Source organism: Leptodactylus fuscus, chromosome 5 (genome assembly GCF_031893055.1).
Source record: "Leptodactylus fuscus isolate aLepFus1 chromosome 5, aLepFus1.hap2, whole genome shotgun sequence".
NCBI classification, from domain to species: domain Eukaryota; kingdom Metazoa; phylum Chordata; class Amphibia; order Anura; family Leptodactylidae; genus Leptodactylus; species Leptodactylus fuscus.
This window is the reverse complement of record NC_134269.1, coordinates 119,784,421-119,802,209: the sequence shown is the minus strand read 5'-3', so window position 1 is coordinate 119,802,209 and position 17,789 is coordinate 119,784,421. Positions and strand designations below refer to the sequence as shown.

General features: G+C 40.2%; 1 protein-coding gene across 1 annotated transcript in view; it reads right to left on the bottom strand.

Annotated features, from left to right (window-relative positions):
* Positions 1–17,789, bottom strand: part of SLC2A13 (solute carrier family 2 member 13) — a 129,262-nt gene that overhangs the window by 89,336 nt on the left and 22,137 nt on the right. The window contains exon 2 of the mRNA XM_075274152.1: positions 2,673–2,832. Within this exon, the coding sequence (XP_075130253.1) occupies positions 2,673–2,832 (160 nt within the window). The remainder of the gene's footprint in view (positions 1–2,672; positions 2,833–17,789) is intronic.

The window sequence follows — 17,789 nt, the reverse complement described above, 5'->3', positions numbered from 1 at the left end:
TAAGGATTTCTGTTCATGGGTAGGCAGTTATCCATATTCATGCCTCATTTGAATAAATAGGATGTTTCACCATATGACAAAGAGGTGTACTGAAATGTCATAGCAGGCATGTTTATCACAACAATAAACAGGTTTCTTTGCATTACACTGTTGCTTCATATAGTCTAGAAAGTTAGGAAAGTTTATTTACCTGCAGTATATCACATGCAACAAACACAATGCCTGGTATGCTTTAAGAAATCTAGATTCAATTTTATTGTATGCAGAAGTCAAATTTCATTTGGGGTATCTGTATTCTACCAACATGACAATATTAGGTTTTTTTCCCCCAATTTAGGAAGTGATGGCCATGCTACCATTCCTCAGAAATAAGTGGCCACAACTGCTAAGCTTCACTATACAATATGCAGGGAACCAAAAGACAGTGCAATGACGCACCATTTGCTAGTTGGTATTTAGATATTCTGTATTACATTGGCTTTGCTGAATTATAAAATGTGTACGTAAAACAGATAGAGATGAGCGAACAGTAAACGTCCGAGGTTCGATATTCGTTTCGAGTAGCCCCTCAATATTCGACTACTCGAATCGAATATCGAACCCCATTATAGTCTATGGGGGGAAAATGCTCGTTTCAGGGGTAGGCAACGTTCGATCAAATTATACTTACGAAGCCCACAAGTGAGGATCGGGCGTCGTCTTCCGGCTGTTCATTCACTCTGCTAGGCATCGGGCCTGAGCAGAGCCGACTGCGCATGCCCGCACTACAAGCAGACATGCGCAGTCGGCTCTGCCCAGGCCCGATGCCTGGCAGAGTGAATGAAGAGCCGGAAGACGTCGCGGGGAAGCTGCACGGAGAAGACTTCTAAAGGTAGGAGAAGAACCAGCGTTGATTGGCCGACTGTATAGCATTCGGCCAATCAATGCTGGTTCTGCATCGAACTTTTACATTCGAACAGCAAGTGGTACTCGATCGAGTACGAGTATATCGAATACCGTAGTATTCGATTGAATACGTACTCGATCGAATACTACTCGCTCATCTCTAAAAACAGATCAAATTAATAAATATAATTTTATTTGGAAAATTAATAAAATTACCAATAAAAGTACCAAAATATTCTGCAGTAGTTTATAAATAAATAGTTTTGTGCGTGCTGAAATGAAAGTGTTAAATGTTGTTGTCCTGTTGCACAGTCCATGTTCAGTTTATATATTGGAAAAAGTGAACAAAGTGTTCAAAGCAAACCAAGCTGTGATTAATTGATCCTTTTCTTAACGCTATGTTTAGCTCTAAACTAACATTTAAGGAAGGGGAAAAGGTCCCTAAAACATCATGTTTACTTTGCTTACCATTTTTAACTCAGCTAAAGCAGCTGTCAGTTCTGTATGGATTTTAAATAAGGACCATTGGTAGCAACATTTAGCTGGATTTAAGAAATGCGTTACAGAAATGAGGTTTTAAAAATCTATAATTTCGACTTTAAAAAAATAAAATAAAAATAATGTTCACATTTACAATGCCATAAACTAAGAATTAAAAGGTTTATCCAATTGAAAAGAAAAACAATAACAGCCTTAATTAAAAAAAAAACAAAAAACCCCCAAACCCCAAAAATCTAATAATCACTTTCATAGCCCTGCTCTTGTTCTTAGGCCCGGTTCATATCTGCGTTCAGCAATCCGTTCGGGCTGTTTGATTTCTTAGCCAACTGCTTTTTAATGTATATAGGTTTCTGTTCGGGGACGACTATGAAAGGCGTTGTGGAAAATACAGTAATGCGTTTGTACTGCTCTTTTTCCCACTGCAGGTTGCTACATGGGGCCTTAGCTTTAATTATTTTGGTCTATATCATGCCTGCTAAAGTGTGTAGATTTACAGGATGTAGCACTAGTAGCTTTACTATGCAAAGCACATTAGTGTAACATGCAACCCCATGAATTAAGCGATGATCTTGCTGAAAAATAGATTGTGAAATAGATACATGTTCATTTACATGTACAATATAACCATCTATGCGCACACTCACAATACTTACTATATAGGTCTTGTATTAGCTCACTTCAAATAAACAGCCTTCATCCAAAGGAAAGTAGTAAAAATGGCAACATGCAGTGACTAATTCTAGAACCCATTTGTAAGCCAGAGCTCCAGTGTACGTACATGAGCACTACCTTTGTGCTGTAGCCCAAAATAAAATCTTAAAAATCAATTGTCTGCTAAGCTACATTTATATCTAGTCTATGACTTTCATTTATATGGTCTGTAGACTAGCAACAAAACTTTTAGAAAAATGATGGTAAAGCAACCACAATTTGCCAAGTAAATCTAGTTTGGTTTAAGCAGAATAACGGCATGAAAACATATGTGCATTTCTACTTCATCAGCTGAGGAGTCTGCACTGTATGATACTGCAGCTTTAAGACATGGACAATCCCTGTAGCTGATGCTCAAGCATTACTAATCACTACAAGATCAGGGTCAGCAAAGGTCTATCACATCAAGAAATCCAGATCCCTCCAGAGAATCCCTGCTGAAAGTGATCAGAATCAAAATGAGCGTATCCGAGAGTAAATGGCATTAAATATAAACAAATATATTCACATTTCTTCTGAAATTCAATATTAGAGAGAATTATTAACCTTTTCAGCATTTCTATTTCATTACGAACCTCCATCCAACTCTGGGAAGGTAACTAAAAGCACCATCCACAACGGCTGCGAAGAACTGTCCGCCAGTAATGAAGAGGGTATTAATGGTGACCAATCTTCCTCTCAAATGTGGTGGTGAAGCTTCTGCAATGTATACTGGGACTGTCATAGATGCAATACCTAGATGCACAAAAACAGATTTAAGATAGATTATTAAACAATAGACATTTTTGAGAACTTGATCAAGAAAAATCAATTATTGCCACTATGTTCACATGCAAATGATAGAGAAGTGCTTTGCCTACAGCTGAGACCAAAATGCAGGCAAGCTAAAGCATGGCTCTAAAGTACCTTTCCCCTCAGATTCCTATGGATAAGACGGCAATTTAAATGAAAATCAGTCTCAAAAATCTGGACACATTTAGAAACTGTAGAATCACTTTTACAGCGTCCTGTGATTAGGTTTATAAAATTGTATCCCGAGAAGCTCCCTTTAAAAAGAGGACCTTTAAATACCTCCACTAACTCCACCTCTTCGTATCTTTCAATAGGCTATACTCTACTGTTTCTAACACAAGTGCAATTTTTCTGTAGCCCTCACTGTCGCCAAGCAACTGGTGCAGTCAATTTAAGACCCAATATGCTAATTAGGCTCTACTGTCAGATGGACAGTCCTGGGTTGAAGCAGATCGACAGAGCCCAGTTGGGATATTGGGCATAGCTCCCAACTGTCCCGGATCCGCCAGGGCAGTCCCGATTTTACACTGCTGGCCCGCTGTCAAGGACGGCTTATGGTTTGTCCTGCTATGACTCTGAAGTGTTTTACTTATTAAACTTTGCTCCGATCACCGTCTCTTATCCCAAGGTAAAGGCTAAATAGTATACTCGGTAAGGATCTTCTGACGTCAGACTGTCACAAGACATCCTCTAGTCATGTGTCTTTGCTTGCAAGAAGATCCTTCCAGATGAAGAAAAGTTGTATCCCATACAATGGAGGAACATGGAGGGATGTGGGGTGCCGGGTGGAGTATGTGGGGGAGTCAAATGGGGTATAAGATGTACTGTGGGGGGTGGAGAGACAGGGGGAAGGTGGGGTGCACAGTGTGTGTGGGGGAGTGGGGGGTAGAGATGTGGGGTTCAAGGTGTACTGTAGTGTGGGGAGTGATGCGGGGTATAAGATTCACTCTGGGGGGCAAAGACGGTGGGGTGTATGGGTGTGCTGTGGGGGGGGGGGAATGTGGAGTGCAGTGTGTATCCAAAGTGAAATAGGTTTTTCGTTGCAGATTGTGCTGCAGTGTTTTCATGCAGATAATAAATGGCCAGAAAATGTTAGTGTGTGTTACTCTGTCTATTAAGCTTGAATAATATTGCAGCATCCCAGAGTACTACTGCTTTAAGCGTTTGTCTTTTGCGCCTCTGGGTTGTGTTGGTATGTCCTGTCCTCAATGTTCTATGTTATGTTTTGCAGCTTTTGGGTGAATTCACACTGAGTAAACGCTAGCTTATTCTGAACGTAAAACACGTTCAGAATAAGCGGCGTCTAAAGCAGCTCCATTCATTTCTATGGGAGCGGGGATACGAGCGCTCCCCATAGAAATGAATGGGCTGCTTCTTTCACTCCGTGCAGTCCCATTGAAGTGAATGGGGAGTGCCGGCGTATACGGCAAGCTCTGCTCATGCCGGAGCGTACACGCCGGCACTCCCCATTCACTTCAATGGGACTGCACGGAGTGAAAGAAGCAGCCCATTCATTTCTATGGGGAGCGCTCGTATCCCCGCTCCCATAGAAATGAATGGAGCTGCTTTAGACGCCGCTTATTCTGAACGTGTTTTACGTTCAGAATAAGCTAGCGTTTACTCAGTGTGAATGCACCCTTTCCTTTGTTAGTTTTCCGCTTCGGTGTTCAAACCTTTCCTTAGTTCTGCCTTGGTCATGGCGACCATTGAGATTTCAGTTCAGTGCCAGTTTAGTCTACAGTCAGTTCAGTTCTGTGCCAGTCTGTAAGCAGTTGAGTTCCTGCAGAGGTACTTGCCAGCACTGAGCCTGTGCTTCAATGGCCATCTATACAGCCTACACAGAAATGAAAAATGGATGCAGAGACAAGAGCTTAATGTCCAAGGTGGGAATACCAATTTTCTCACACTTATATGTATAAAAATATCAGACGGTGAAGTAACAAAAATTAGCAGACGTTCTCATTGTTTCAATAGGCTGAATCCTATCATATTGCACCAATGATCAATCTGTCTCACATGTCCTCAACCTTGTCTGCTAATTCAACTCCAGGAATTGATTATAAGTCTTACTGTGAGCAGAGCTTTCTGCATTATTTATGTCTGTGTAAAAATATGACTAGTCTTTCAATGGAAAATAAGGACTCAGTCTAGATACATTCTGTAAAATGTGTTACCAAACATTAAGGAGTTAAATAGGCACAGTTTCAAAAAGTTTGCATAAATGAGTAGTACAGATATAAAAAAACAAACAAAAAAAAACCTTTGTAATATATCTCATAGAAAAATGTCTTTCTAATTTTATTAGCAGTTTCCCTGCTCCCTCTCCGACTGCAGGTCACATGATTCATGTCCTTAGAAGTGAAAATGGCAGGGGATAGGAGTGAGCAGGAAATGCAGGATATAACAGAGGAAAGACATGTTTAGACTGATGGAGCTTTAATTCACATCAGTACGGTATTTCTCTATATATACGTCCTGCATGATCCTGGGGACATTTCTAAGTGAGTGAGAGCAGATTCTCCTGTGCTCACTGTGCACAGTATATGGCATCTACCACTGATCAGTTCAGAGAGGAATGCACACTAGAGATGTAACATGTAGAGAGGAAAACTGATAAATAGTAAATATAACTCACATAACTGACTATAAAATAAATGCCCTCATTGACCAATAAAATCACATCAACAATGAGTTATTGAAATCAAAAGATATGCGAATGTAATAAGTAAATACAATGAGAATATACACTAAGCAAGTTATTACAATAATAGGGCGAAACTATAAAATTTAATGAGGAAAACTGTACTAGTGAAAGGAGACTCTTGGGTCACTTCTAGCATAAATACAAGATGGGATATGGTTAAGCATGGAGTCATGCAGGCTGTGTATGACATCCCGTGGCCCACAGTTACTCCAGCTGGTCCTGAAAATCTTGTATACTCCAAGGTTGCAGAATCTGGAACCCCAGCTGTTCCCATAAAAGCTCAATTGATGATACAGTGTCTGACTAGGCAGGCCAAAGAAGTGTTGCTCTTACCTGTCCAGCAAGGGTTTTCCTAGGTTTCTGCCAGATAGGAATATTGTGCAGAAGCATGTATCACTTCTAGGGGGGTGTTTTAAGCGATGGCTCCCCAGATCATCACAATAGCAGTTGGGGCCGTGTTTTGTTCCACAGTAAAGGAAGGAATGAAGAGTTCACCACAGTGCCTCAATATTCTAACCTGACAGTGGTCGGATCCCAAAAAACCCTGGATTTAGACAATGGCCTGTCTGAGCCTTCCAAAGCCTCTTCTGCACCCTCTCACAAATACTTACCAAAATCATCCTGTTTCTTTTAGACCAATGATGCACCCCCTCTCAGAGACCAATCGTAGATGCATATCTGGCAGCCAATGATCTCTTAGAGGTACAATATCCAAAATGTAGCCACTAAGAATTTTTATTTTATATTATTCAACTAAATTCACAACTGCTTCTTCACAATTAGTTATGGGAAATGTATTTTGGAATCCCAGATAACTTTTACACAGTAAAAACTAGTGAATTGAGAAAAACAATGCAAAATAGGCAGAAAAAAACCCAAAATGAATGCTTTGAATATATATATATATATTTTTTTTTAACAATGGAAATATGTTTTCAAAGGTCTGTTTCTGAATTCAACCTTGTCAGTGGCTTTTAATGTCCAAAATGTAGTAAGTCTTATTAAAGAGACACCAATCAATACATCAATCAGTGTTCTTTGTCACTTTTCTGACATGTATTTTCCAGGGCATCAATGTATTTTAGTAACTGCCCCAGGAGAATGAATAATATGAAGCTGCTGAAGGTCATGGTATTTATGCAGAACTTGTTATCAAGAGGATATTAAGCACACAAGTGACGCAGCTGGATTGTTCTTCACAGTAACTTTCACTAAGGGATATCTTGTTACTCCAATACCCTTCTCAAAAAGACAATACGCTCATTGAAATAATCTACAAATCGTGAATGGTATTTGTCAGCAGTGTCAACTCATAGCATATTGTGTAATAAACTATGTATTAACCAGCTTGTCCCTTCTCATTCAAGCACATCACAAGGGTCACACAGCATTTTAACACACTATACCTACTGTATATATCCATTCTGCAACAGTATATGGACTACTTATGGTGCTTTTAAATACTTCAATGCAGACAGTTCAGTGACTTGACCATTTGTTCAACTGTTGCTTTCTAAGTATCTGATGGTCAGATTGCTTGCCAATCACTACAAATGGAATGTGAACATCAGAACTGAATCGTGAAATACATCAAATGCACTATGGAAAGAGGGAAGGCGGCAGAGGTTGTGGGATTCTCTAGCCAGTTTTATGCCAGGAAATCTTTGGTCCTAGCATTCCTGTGGATAACTTGCCACCTAAACATAGTCAAAGACCAAGCACACCCTACATCTCTATATACCAACAGAATTTCAAGTATTTGTAAATACATGTTTTTTCCAACACAGAAGATGAAAATCACTGAAACGAACAGTTCTGCAGTGATCATAGGAACCATCATAGGTAATCAAAAATTACATTATCCAAATCAAGACTTAAAGTGCAATTGTACGACAATTAGGAGACTTTAATAGATATAAAAGGTCCCATATCATCTCCATTCTGAATTCCACACAACATACTTTGAGAACTTGACATTTTTGCACTGGATGTAAAATAATAGGAGGAAGAAGAGAAAGAGAGAGGAAAAAAAAAAAAAAAAAAAAAAAAAAAAAACTAAAAACACACAACTACCACACTCATGGGTCATATTCTACCGGCCTCAGTTCCTCCTAATGTCCACCCACCACAATGAAAGCAGGAGGATCATAATCAAAGTATTCCCAGTACCTTGTGATGCTCCTTACAAAGTTTACAAATATGACTGTTATTCAGCAGTGAAACTACCTTATTGAGAAAATTGGAGACGCAATACTTAAGGTATATTTGGAAAGTGTAGGAGCCTCCCTACAAGTTACTGTCATTACTTTGATTATGATTTTCCAGCAGACAAACTTTGTTTAAATCAATAAATATTTATGTAACTGGATCACAGCGTTTTATTTTTTTGTCAATTTCAGAATGAATTTGTCAATTTTAGAAAGAACCAGCACAGATTTGAAGCTAGAAACCTGCCACATAAAACCAAGCACAACATTGCTTTTCCAATCTAAGTATTGAAATTGCTACACAGCTCATATGTTACCCAAGTCAACTATATATTACTTCTGTATAGAAACTGCAATACTGTGTTAAAAAGGACATTATGGAGACTTTGCTAACCTTTCTATGATGTATTTGTTCCCATTGTATATGCAAAATTAATCACATTTCTCAATAGTCTAATAAAATGTTTTACCATTTTTTTGTCTATTTTTGTATTGACGTAGAGACACGGGAGAATAGAATCTGATGAGTGTTAGAGGTTAGAGCATATCACAAAGGAGCTGAACAGGAAGGCGAAACCAGAGCAGAAACGTTTGGGGCTAGTTCACATATGTTAGGGTGGACGAGGAATTCGGTCAGGAAAAAATCCGCTTCAGGAATTAGGAAGCCTTTTTTGGAGCATTTTTTGAGTTTTTTTATTTCAGGTTTTTTCCTCCAGCATAGCGAATGGACTTTGGAAAAAACAAACAAACAAAAAAAAAAAAAAACTGGCGTTTTTTGAGGCATTTTTTGCTTAAAAAAAAAAAAAAAAAAAAAAAAGAAGTGCAAAAACCGCTAGTGGTTTTTGCCAAAAAATACTAGCAGTTTTTCTGCCTCCCTTTGACTTGTATTGATTTCCTGAGACGGAATCTGCCTGAAGAATGGTCATGTCGCTTCTTTATTCCGCTGGCGGAAAAGAATCGCTAGTGGTCTACATAGACCTCTATTGTGAGGAGACGGATTTTGAGGTGGATGCCACATCAATATCTGCCCCCTCTTGCCCCGTGTGAACAAGCCCTTATTCAATTTTTATTGCAATTTTAAAACATAGCAAGCACAGAAATCGTAACGGAGAAACAGTACTGAAATGGCAAACTGATGAGCCCGTGAGAGCATTGGAACCCAGCAGTGAGAAGCCACATACTGTACAGGTACCAGTACCATGGAGCAGACAGCAAAGTCAGAAGACCACGGTAAGGCCCAGTTAGCAAGGTGGAGTCCTGTGCAGAAAGTCTGTCAGAGAAAGTGGCGGAGAAAGCTTCAACAGTATCCACTCTGCCTTCCAAATGTTGAACAGTAGTTTATATGGGAGAATTCAGACTTGTAGGACTGCTTCAAGCATGTAACATAAGCCTCCATATCCATCTATGGGGGAACTGCACTGAGGTGACAGTTCCCACAACATATCAGTGACGGGGGTATCTGGTAAAACACTCGTGGGGTTCCTGCTGAGCCAAATGTCTCTGTCTGAGGTCCCCTGCCAGTGAAATTGTAGTGCCAAGAGGAGTTGCCCAGACCCCGATGGGGGGGTACTGTGGTCAGGAACGGATAGGGTCCCTATTGTGGATGCTGTTGGAGAAGGGGTAGGGATGACCACTCCACTTCAGAGGCTGCCCCTGAAGCTGGAGATGAAGGAGCGGTATCTGGCATCTTGCTAAGGAGGGTCCCCACAGAAAGTCCGTTTCGGAGATGTCCTGGGCCAGTTCCTGCAAGCCGGCCGGAATTGAGTGGTCGTGTGTGGGGAGTTCGCCTCCCCCTTCCCCTCCACTAGCTTACCATTCATTGGTTGGCGTCGGGGAGGGTGCGGGGCCTCATGCAGGAAAATTCAGTGCGGCACTGGGCGAGGAAGTCCTCTTGGATTCCTGCCAGTGCTGACGAAACACGGGCTTGGTGGAGGGTGTTTGTCCATAGTGAGAATAGTAAATACAGCTGATCATTGGTAAGCTTGAGCTAATGAAGTCTGCGATGGCGATGCCTGAGGAAAAGACATGTAGAAATAATTCAGCATCATTCAATCCTCCAGACACCCTGGGACTCCGAAGCCGCCAAGAGAGTGTGCAGAGCCTCGCCTTGAGTCAAGAGAAGGGGTGGAAGATGACCGGGAGGGGGGGGGGGGGGTAGGGACTGAGTGGGGGTAATCTCCACTTAGCCTTCCCAATCCAGGAGCAGATAAAAAAAAAATGAAGTTTAGCAGCCAGTTAGATAAGGAAGAAAGGCTACCAGTACAGGAGGGCTGTGAGAATCGACAAGTATTCCTTAGAGGAGCACACCTCCAAAGTTGCCAAAAATAAACTTACCAAAAAACTTTAAATTTATCATGTACATTATAATATATTGTGTACATTATAAAATTGTTACCAAACACCACAATCATCAGAATGTATTTCAGTGACTGACACAAACATTACACACAATTATACAGTCATGAAGTCGTCCAACTGGTTTTGACTGTTTCTGCAACTGCTATGGACTAGAAGGGCGAGTGTCACATGCTTACTTGGCCACTGATGTCCATTTAAAATAAAACAGCATTAAAAGTTCCAACTATTGTTCTACTGAATGGTGGACATTTCATGAATTTTTTTTTTTTTTTTTAAAAAGATGCTTGGTGAATTTTTCACATTCACTAAAGTGATACTTGAACTTTACTTCAACCTCCCATTAACAGTGGTTATAAACTCTGATATTCCAGTCACTGGCTGAATGATTCATTCAATTCATAAATAACATTAACATTTCCTGTATTGAGACCAGTAATCTTTAAAGCCATTGTGTGAGCTTTCTACCTTGTGTGGCGTTATTATCCTAATGCTAGTGACTGACATATACAAAATATTATGCAGGTACCTATTATGGTACGAGAGACTAACTGCCCGGGGATTTTGAGCATTTTCCTATATATAGAATGGAATGTATTGCAAATAATTACCTTTAAAATATACTGGTAGTACATGCAGCTGCATATACAGATAAACTGGTCACAGGATGTTGAGTGCAAAGGTAGATGAGAAAAATCACAGATTCAGCAAAGGATACACTAACAAATAATGGGTAAGCACTTGTTACACTGGATTCAGGGGTTGTAGTCATCTGAAAGTTACTCATTGAAAGAGGATATCTGAAAAAAGCATCCTACTATTATAAATGTGAAAGTTTGGATGTTTGTGTGTTTGTTAGTCATTCACACAAAAACGGCTGAATGAATTTGAATGAAATTTGGCACATAGATTGTAACCTCGATTAAAACATAGGCTTCTTTTTATCCCGGTAAATGACATGGTTTCACGACTGTTATGAATTTATGTTCATATACTATATTATACCTTCAGCAGCCTTATCTCAGGTCCCAGGGCTCTGTGTGTAAACACACGCTGACCCTCGGTGTACATGCATTTGCATATTATCTGATCTGCTCCAGGCTGATATACTGGATGGGAAAACTCCTTTAATCCAAATTGGCAGTTTGGTACTTTTAAACATGACTGGAAAAAGAAAATCTAATTTGTTGCAAAATTCTAAAACGACAGCTATGAAGGTAGCCAGAAGTCACAGAGTTCTCCTCAAGCAGAGCTGATGGGGATCATCAGTGCCAACAACACACACATTTATATGGCATCCCAACAAGCTGCTGAGATGCTGGAATTATCACGGGCACGGCACGAGGAAAGAGTTCAGAGGCAGGCCAGCTTGACAGCTGCCAAAATGCCGGAGCAGGCGGATCATCAACGCCAGCAACACGCTCATTGTATGGCATCCCAGCGAGATGCCGGGACAATCACCGGCACGGCGTGAGGTACAAGTTCAGTAGCAGGAGAGGTTAAGAGCTGCTGAAATACTGAAGCAGGCAAACCAACGACGGCAGCAATTTACTGAATATAGGTGGATCATTGATGTCAACAACATGCAGACGAAGTCGCGGGCAGAGACACACACACACACAAACATACAAAATACACGAGTGCAAAACTGTGCAATTCTTATAGGGCCACTACACAAACAAAAAATGAAATCTACCCGTGTGAAGCCGGGTCCTCCTGCTAGTACCTTATAAATCTGCAAATGATGCTCCAAAGGAAATGGTGCATCTACTGGACTATGCAAAGGTTTGGTTTTGCTCAGCATAATGTCTCCTACAAGAAACCGCTTTGACTGAGTTTACTGACTGACTTTGAAACCTGCTCATAGGATTTGTTCCCATATGTATTTTTTTACTTGTATTTTCTTTTATAGCCCCTTTAAAATCTATAAATCATCAAGTGTCTCAAGTCATATGTGCTAATACTTAGAGTTCTTCTGCAACTATGAGTTTAATGAAGATAAATCTCTTGTAATAACTTTGTTCTTATTTAACATTACCAGTTCCATTAAAAGCACAAAAGATATTTGTATTCATATATTTACATAATCTTAAATATTTATATAACAAGTTATGAATTGCACACAGAACATAATGACAGTAGTGCATTGTGACTACAATTGTATCAGTATATGTTTTTGCAATAATTATGGCTTTCAAGCACAGGAACTATTAGTATATTCCTTCATATAACACACCAGAACCTACTAAGCTACATAAATATTGTAATAGGACTAAATTATGATGAATTGACCATTTTCTGTAAGCTCATTGCTTGTTAGAACAATTAAGTTATTTATCTATAAAGGAAGTTTGAAGATAACAGAGAATCCAAGCAACATCTAAACATGGCCATGGCTTAGATTTTTACAATAATTACACAATTACTACACTAGAGCAAGGGAAAAAATCTGGAAAGTATCTATGTAAAAAGATCTAAGTGTAATATCCATAACTACTGTAAGTGCTAACATTATACATATATTAATTTGGACCACTCCTTGCAATAAAGGTCTTATGAAACATTAAATCTAAAGTTTATGTAATATATAGGGTTTGCTATGGAGTTAAGGGCAATCCATCTTCAGTAAGTTGGGGAAAGTGTGACTAGCCGACAGACTATTGACAGTAAAGCTAGAAGTGTATTTACCTACTATATGATTATTAAAATATGGCTTACCCTGTCAATTTCCTTGCTATATTTAATAACCCATTTTGCTTTGAGACACCAAATGTGTTCAAAGCAGAATTTTACCAGTTCACTGCATTTTGCTTTCCATACATTGAGGAAGTACATTTTGACTTATACCACAGAAACTTATGTTACACATGTGGCTATTACTGACATATAGTGAAATCATAATAGTTATTTAGAAAGTGGAAAATGCAATGTCAGAAATAGCAGCATAAATTGTGGAAACTGTAGAATATACGGTATTACATTGACTGAATTACAGTGCATGGCAGAATAGATTAATTGGAGACCTACAATAGCATCTTATGCTGCTAGGACTAAAGATTCTGCAGAACATCATGGGCAAGGTTTTGGCACTCACATGCTTACTATAAAAATCCTTTGTTTACATCAACACCTATAGAATGCAATGGGGGAATTCTTGAAGACTGGCATTTCACGTTAACAGGTAGTCTTTAAACGGCACTGGGCAAAAACTGCACTGTTCCCTTTAAGCTCAGTGGGAAGGGGGGGGGGGGCGGGAATCTTAGCAACTAGTGAGGAAGAGGAAAATACTGGAAATGAAAAACTTCGGGGACACACATTTCTGCCACTGCTGTTCATACGGAGCAGGTAACGTAGTTTAATTCATGGTAGTGTATGCGTTGTGTGAAGTAGGAGGGAAATTATATATTTTTAACATAAAACATACTTCTTTGTAAATAAATTTTGTGAGGGAGGGAGCATTACTATAGAGATGTAGGGGAAAAGCATGTTGCTATATAGGTCATGTGTAGTGAAAAGGGGCATTTACTGTATAGCACGGACAAAACTGCCAGGGTAGCAGCAGCTGCTACAGGGCCCAAGACATTAGGGGGCCTGGCAACTCCTATGGGGCATAATACTGTGTGCAGGGGCCACTACGGTACATAATAGTGTGTGTAGGGGCCACTATGGGGCATAATAGTGTGTGTAGGAATGGGGGGTGAGCTTGGCTGATCGGGGTCTTTGGTTTGGTCGGGGAGGGGGGGAGGCCCATGTCAAAAGTTCGCCACGGGGCTCCGCCATTCCTAGTTACGCCACTGATGTACAGGCTGTGTGTGGGATAGGGGGCATTACTGCATAGGCTATGTGTGGAAGAGGAGTATTACTGCACAGGCTAAATACATGGGAAGGGGAAATACTGTAATTCTGCAACCTGGCTGTATGACACAGCCCTCTGGAGGCTGCCCTGATTTATAAAGAGGTGTGTGCCTAATCATAAGTCCCCATCTGTCCATTAATGCAGGGATAGGGGACTTCTTTATAAGTCATATGTGTGATGTGAATGTAAATGCTATATGCAGGCGTACAGGGAATTGACAGGCTCCTACTCCGTCAAGAGAACAAAAAAAAAAAAAAAAGTTTCACGTGATTAATACCATTGGTTTGCATCAGTCTTCACTGAATGTAATGGCATCTACTGAGCTTCTGTCACATTCTCTAACACTTTACTATAAAGTGTGTATCAACTAAATTCAAATGGTTTTTGAGGGAGTGTAAAAGTTTTTTTGAGATTATTTTTGTGAAGGGAGAATAGTTGCAATATTATGTTGTAGTCTTGATGCATTATTTTTTGCATTTAATTTTTTTGAAAGTTGCAGCCAAAAAGCTCTTGCTGTTGCCGATCGCTAGCAAGACACTATTCCTTTGGTTGCCACGATCAGGAAAGATGGTTTACACATTGAGGGAGATTTATGAAAATATATCCTCAATAAGAAAAAGTATCTTTGTTACCAATAACCACCAATCACAGCACAACTTTAATATTCTGTTCTTGACGAATGTAAGCTGTGTCGTGATTGGTTGCTTTTGGCAATAATGTTTTTCTTTTACCTAGTTTTATAAATCTGTTCCAATGAGTCTGGGATAACTTTGTGTGAAAGAGACTTAGCTGAATGAATAAATCATGTTAAGTTTTTAGATCACCCCAACCTTTAGCTGAACATTGCCCAGTTCCCTAACTGCTCCAAAGGAACAACGATAAACTGCATTGTATATTTTGGCAGGTATCAAGAAGACAAATTTCACTTTTAGGGCAGTTTTAATACAAGGCCCAATATGGTATCTTTCTGTTATAACCTATTTTGTTACAGAAACCCAACTCAGCTTGGTCATTTTATTAACTGGGCCATGTTGAGTAGCGTTCATGATTCTTCAGTGTTTCACCTGCCTTCATGTATTGAACTATTCCACACAGATGATTTCTAACTGTCTTGTTTCAGATTTGTCACAAAATGTTTTTCAAAATTATTAATTCATTAATATTAATTAATCTCCCCTGTTGAAGTGGGCATAGACAGCACAAAGTATCAGAACCAAAATCCCATCACACACCACAGAAACGCACCACATCATGCTATTTTCAAGCCACTTCAGTTACCTGAATGTAGTTGATCTTTGATTTTTAGCTAATTCTGAAGATATACTGTGGATTTAATAAAGACCAGATCAGGGAAAGGACTCCCTGCCCTAAAAACGTGATTATGATTATCCAATAAAAGCTCCATAGCAAAGTGACCGCCCCCCTGAGTGGCTGGCTGCCTGATACAGTGCTCCAAGCTTGGAGCAACCTTTATCTTTATCTTTCCTTTCTCACTCCTTTTATCTGTATCTTCAAGAATCCTGTAACCAAGCAATCTAGCACTATGAATTAGCAACTATAATTCGAATGGAAGACCCTGTGGAGTATTTTGTTCCTTTTGTTTCTATTGTAAAGCATGGACAATGACAAGACCTGGTTCAGCTGGTTTCCTGTGTGCACACATGTGCCTGTTACCATCCCCCCAGGACAGCATAGACACCATGCGGCATGGAGGAAAACCTACATGGAAGTGTGGACTTCTTCAAGGAGATGATTTTTTTGGCATCTATTGCTGATGCGTGAAGATGCCTACAGCTGACTGGTATTTCTTTCTTCTACTGTGGACATGTGGGACTCTGTTACAGCCGGGGAACCTACCATCACCCACCTACCCCAGGAGTTATGGAAGCATGGCAAGAGAGCAGCACCATGTATACCTGGATGGTTTCTCACTTCTTTGGGGCAGTAGAACACAGTGGTAAGAAGAAAGGAGGAGGAGGAGGGCTTGTGATGAAGGTACATTTGGGGCATTTTTTGTGGTTAATGGACAATAGTGCTGATGTAAGATACCGAAATATCAGCGGTGAGCAGGAGATCTCACTACCTTCCAAGAACTACCACGTTATCATGATAGCTGCATATGTCCCCCACCTCTGCAAAAAATTTCTGCTTGTTATATCTACATGCTGTGACCCCTCCTCGTGTCCTACAACCACAGTCGGCTGTATTATTATTAACATCAATCCACACAGAGAACTAAATGATCCTGCAGTGTGTCTGTGTTTCTTTCTTTTTTAGTTGCTATGATTCCTAGTATTTATCTATCTGCCATGAGCTTGTACGTGTTTCTCTCTTGTTATATACTACTGTACCATCTATGAAACTGTATCACTGAAATTTCCCCATTGTGGGACTATTAAAGGAATATCTTATCGGTGGGTAGAGGATCGTTTACAAGCTGGAGTACGTGTGAGGGGAGCTATTGTAAAGAGCACTACGGAGTTAGCAGTTGTAGGTGAAAGAAGGGGTTTGTTTTAGGTGTAATCAGTTTGTATTAAAATTTTTCACAGGTAAACAGGGTAAATGAATACAAATGACGGGTAATGCAAACCTCATAATGTGTGTGCTAGTGGACATACAAGTCCAAAAACCTGCTGGTTTGCTTTAGACACCCATGGAATCTTTTAACTCAAACCAGTTTCAATAAGTGTCAGAAAACAGATACCACCCTAGCACGTAACCTCCAAGCATGTCTAAGTAAAATTGCTGCAAGTGAGCCTATTTATTGCTCAGGGGTGAACCTGCCCCTTTCGCCGCCCGAGGCAAACTACAGACAGCTTGTCCTGGACTGGCTTAGGTTAGCAAAAATGCCGCCCTCCGAGGCCCTGGCATAGCGCCGCCTGAAGCGCTTGCTTCAGGTCGCCTCATGGGAGGTGCGGCGCTGTTATTGCTACACTGTCTTCTGGACTCTTATTCTAACATAGTGGTTCTTAACCTTGTTTGAGGTACCAAACCAACCAGTTTCATATGCACATTCATCGAACCCTTCTTTAGTAATAAATCAAATATGATTTAATTTCCAAGATGATGTTCTAACATCACTTAGGCCCTTTTCACATCTGCGTTCTGGTTTCCATTTGGGAAGTCCGCTTGGGTTCCCCCCGAATGGAAACCTATATGCATAAAAAAAGCAGTTACCTAAGGAAACCCGTGAACTCCATAGACTTTAATGGGGTCCGTGTGGTTTCAGCTGCTTGCAGGACTTTTCTCTATGCATGTTTCATGCGTAAACTGAGCGGAAACCATATGAATCCCATTATATAGTCTATGGGGTCCGTGTGGTTTCCTTAGGAAATCGCTTTTTAAGGCGTATAGGTTTCCATTTGGGGGGCCCCCAAGCAGGTTACCCAAACAGAAACCCAAACACAGATGTGAATAAGGCCTAAGGATGTCCACACATAATACATACCAGTACAAAAGTATACACCCAGGCTTCTTGCCCTTTAACTTTTCCCTTTCTTCATGGTGTACTCCTATAGATAGACAACACCAAAAGCTCATTCCGGTGTAGGGTTGAGCTTGCAGTGGAACGCCATCACTAACACTCGGAGAGACATCCAAGTGCATTCTGTAATCCAATCAGTTTCATTCTGATGACACACAGCAGGATACGACCTGCTCTTTCCTTTTCCTTGTTGCTGAAACACAAAGGAAGCCCCATAGATCCAAATGCATCACAAATTTCTCAAAACAATAAGAAACAAAATCCATGCAGTGGTTGGTTACTAACAACAAGAAA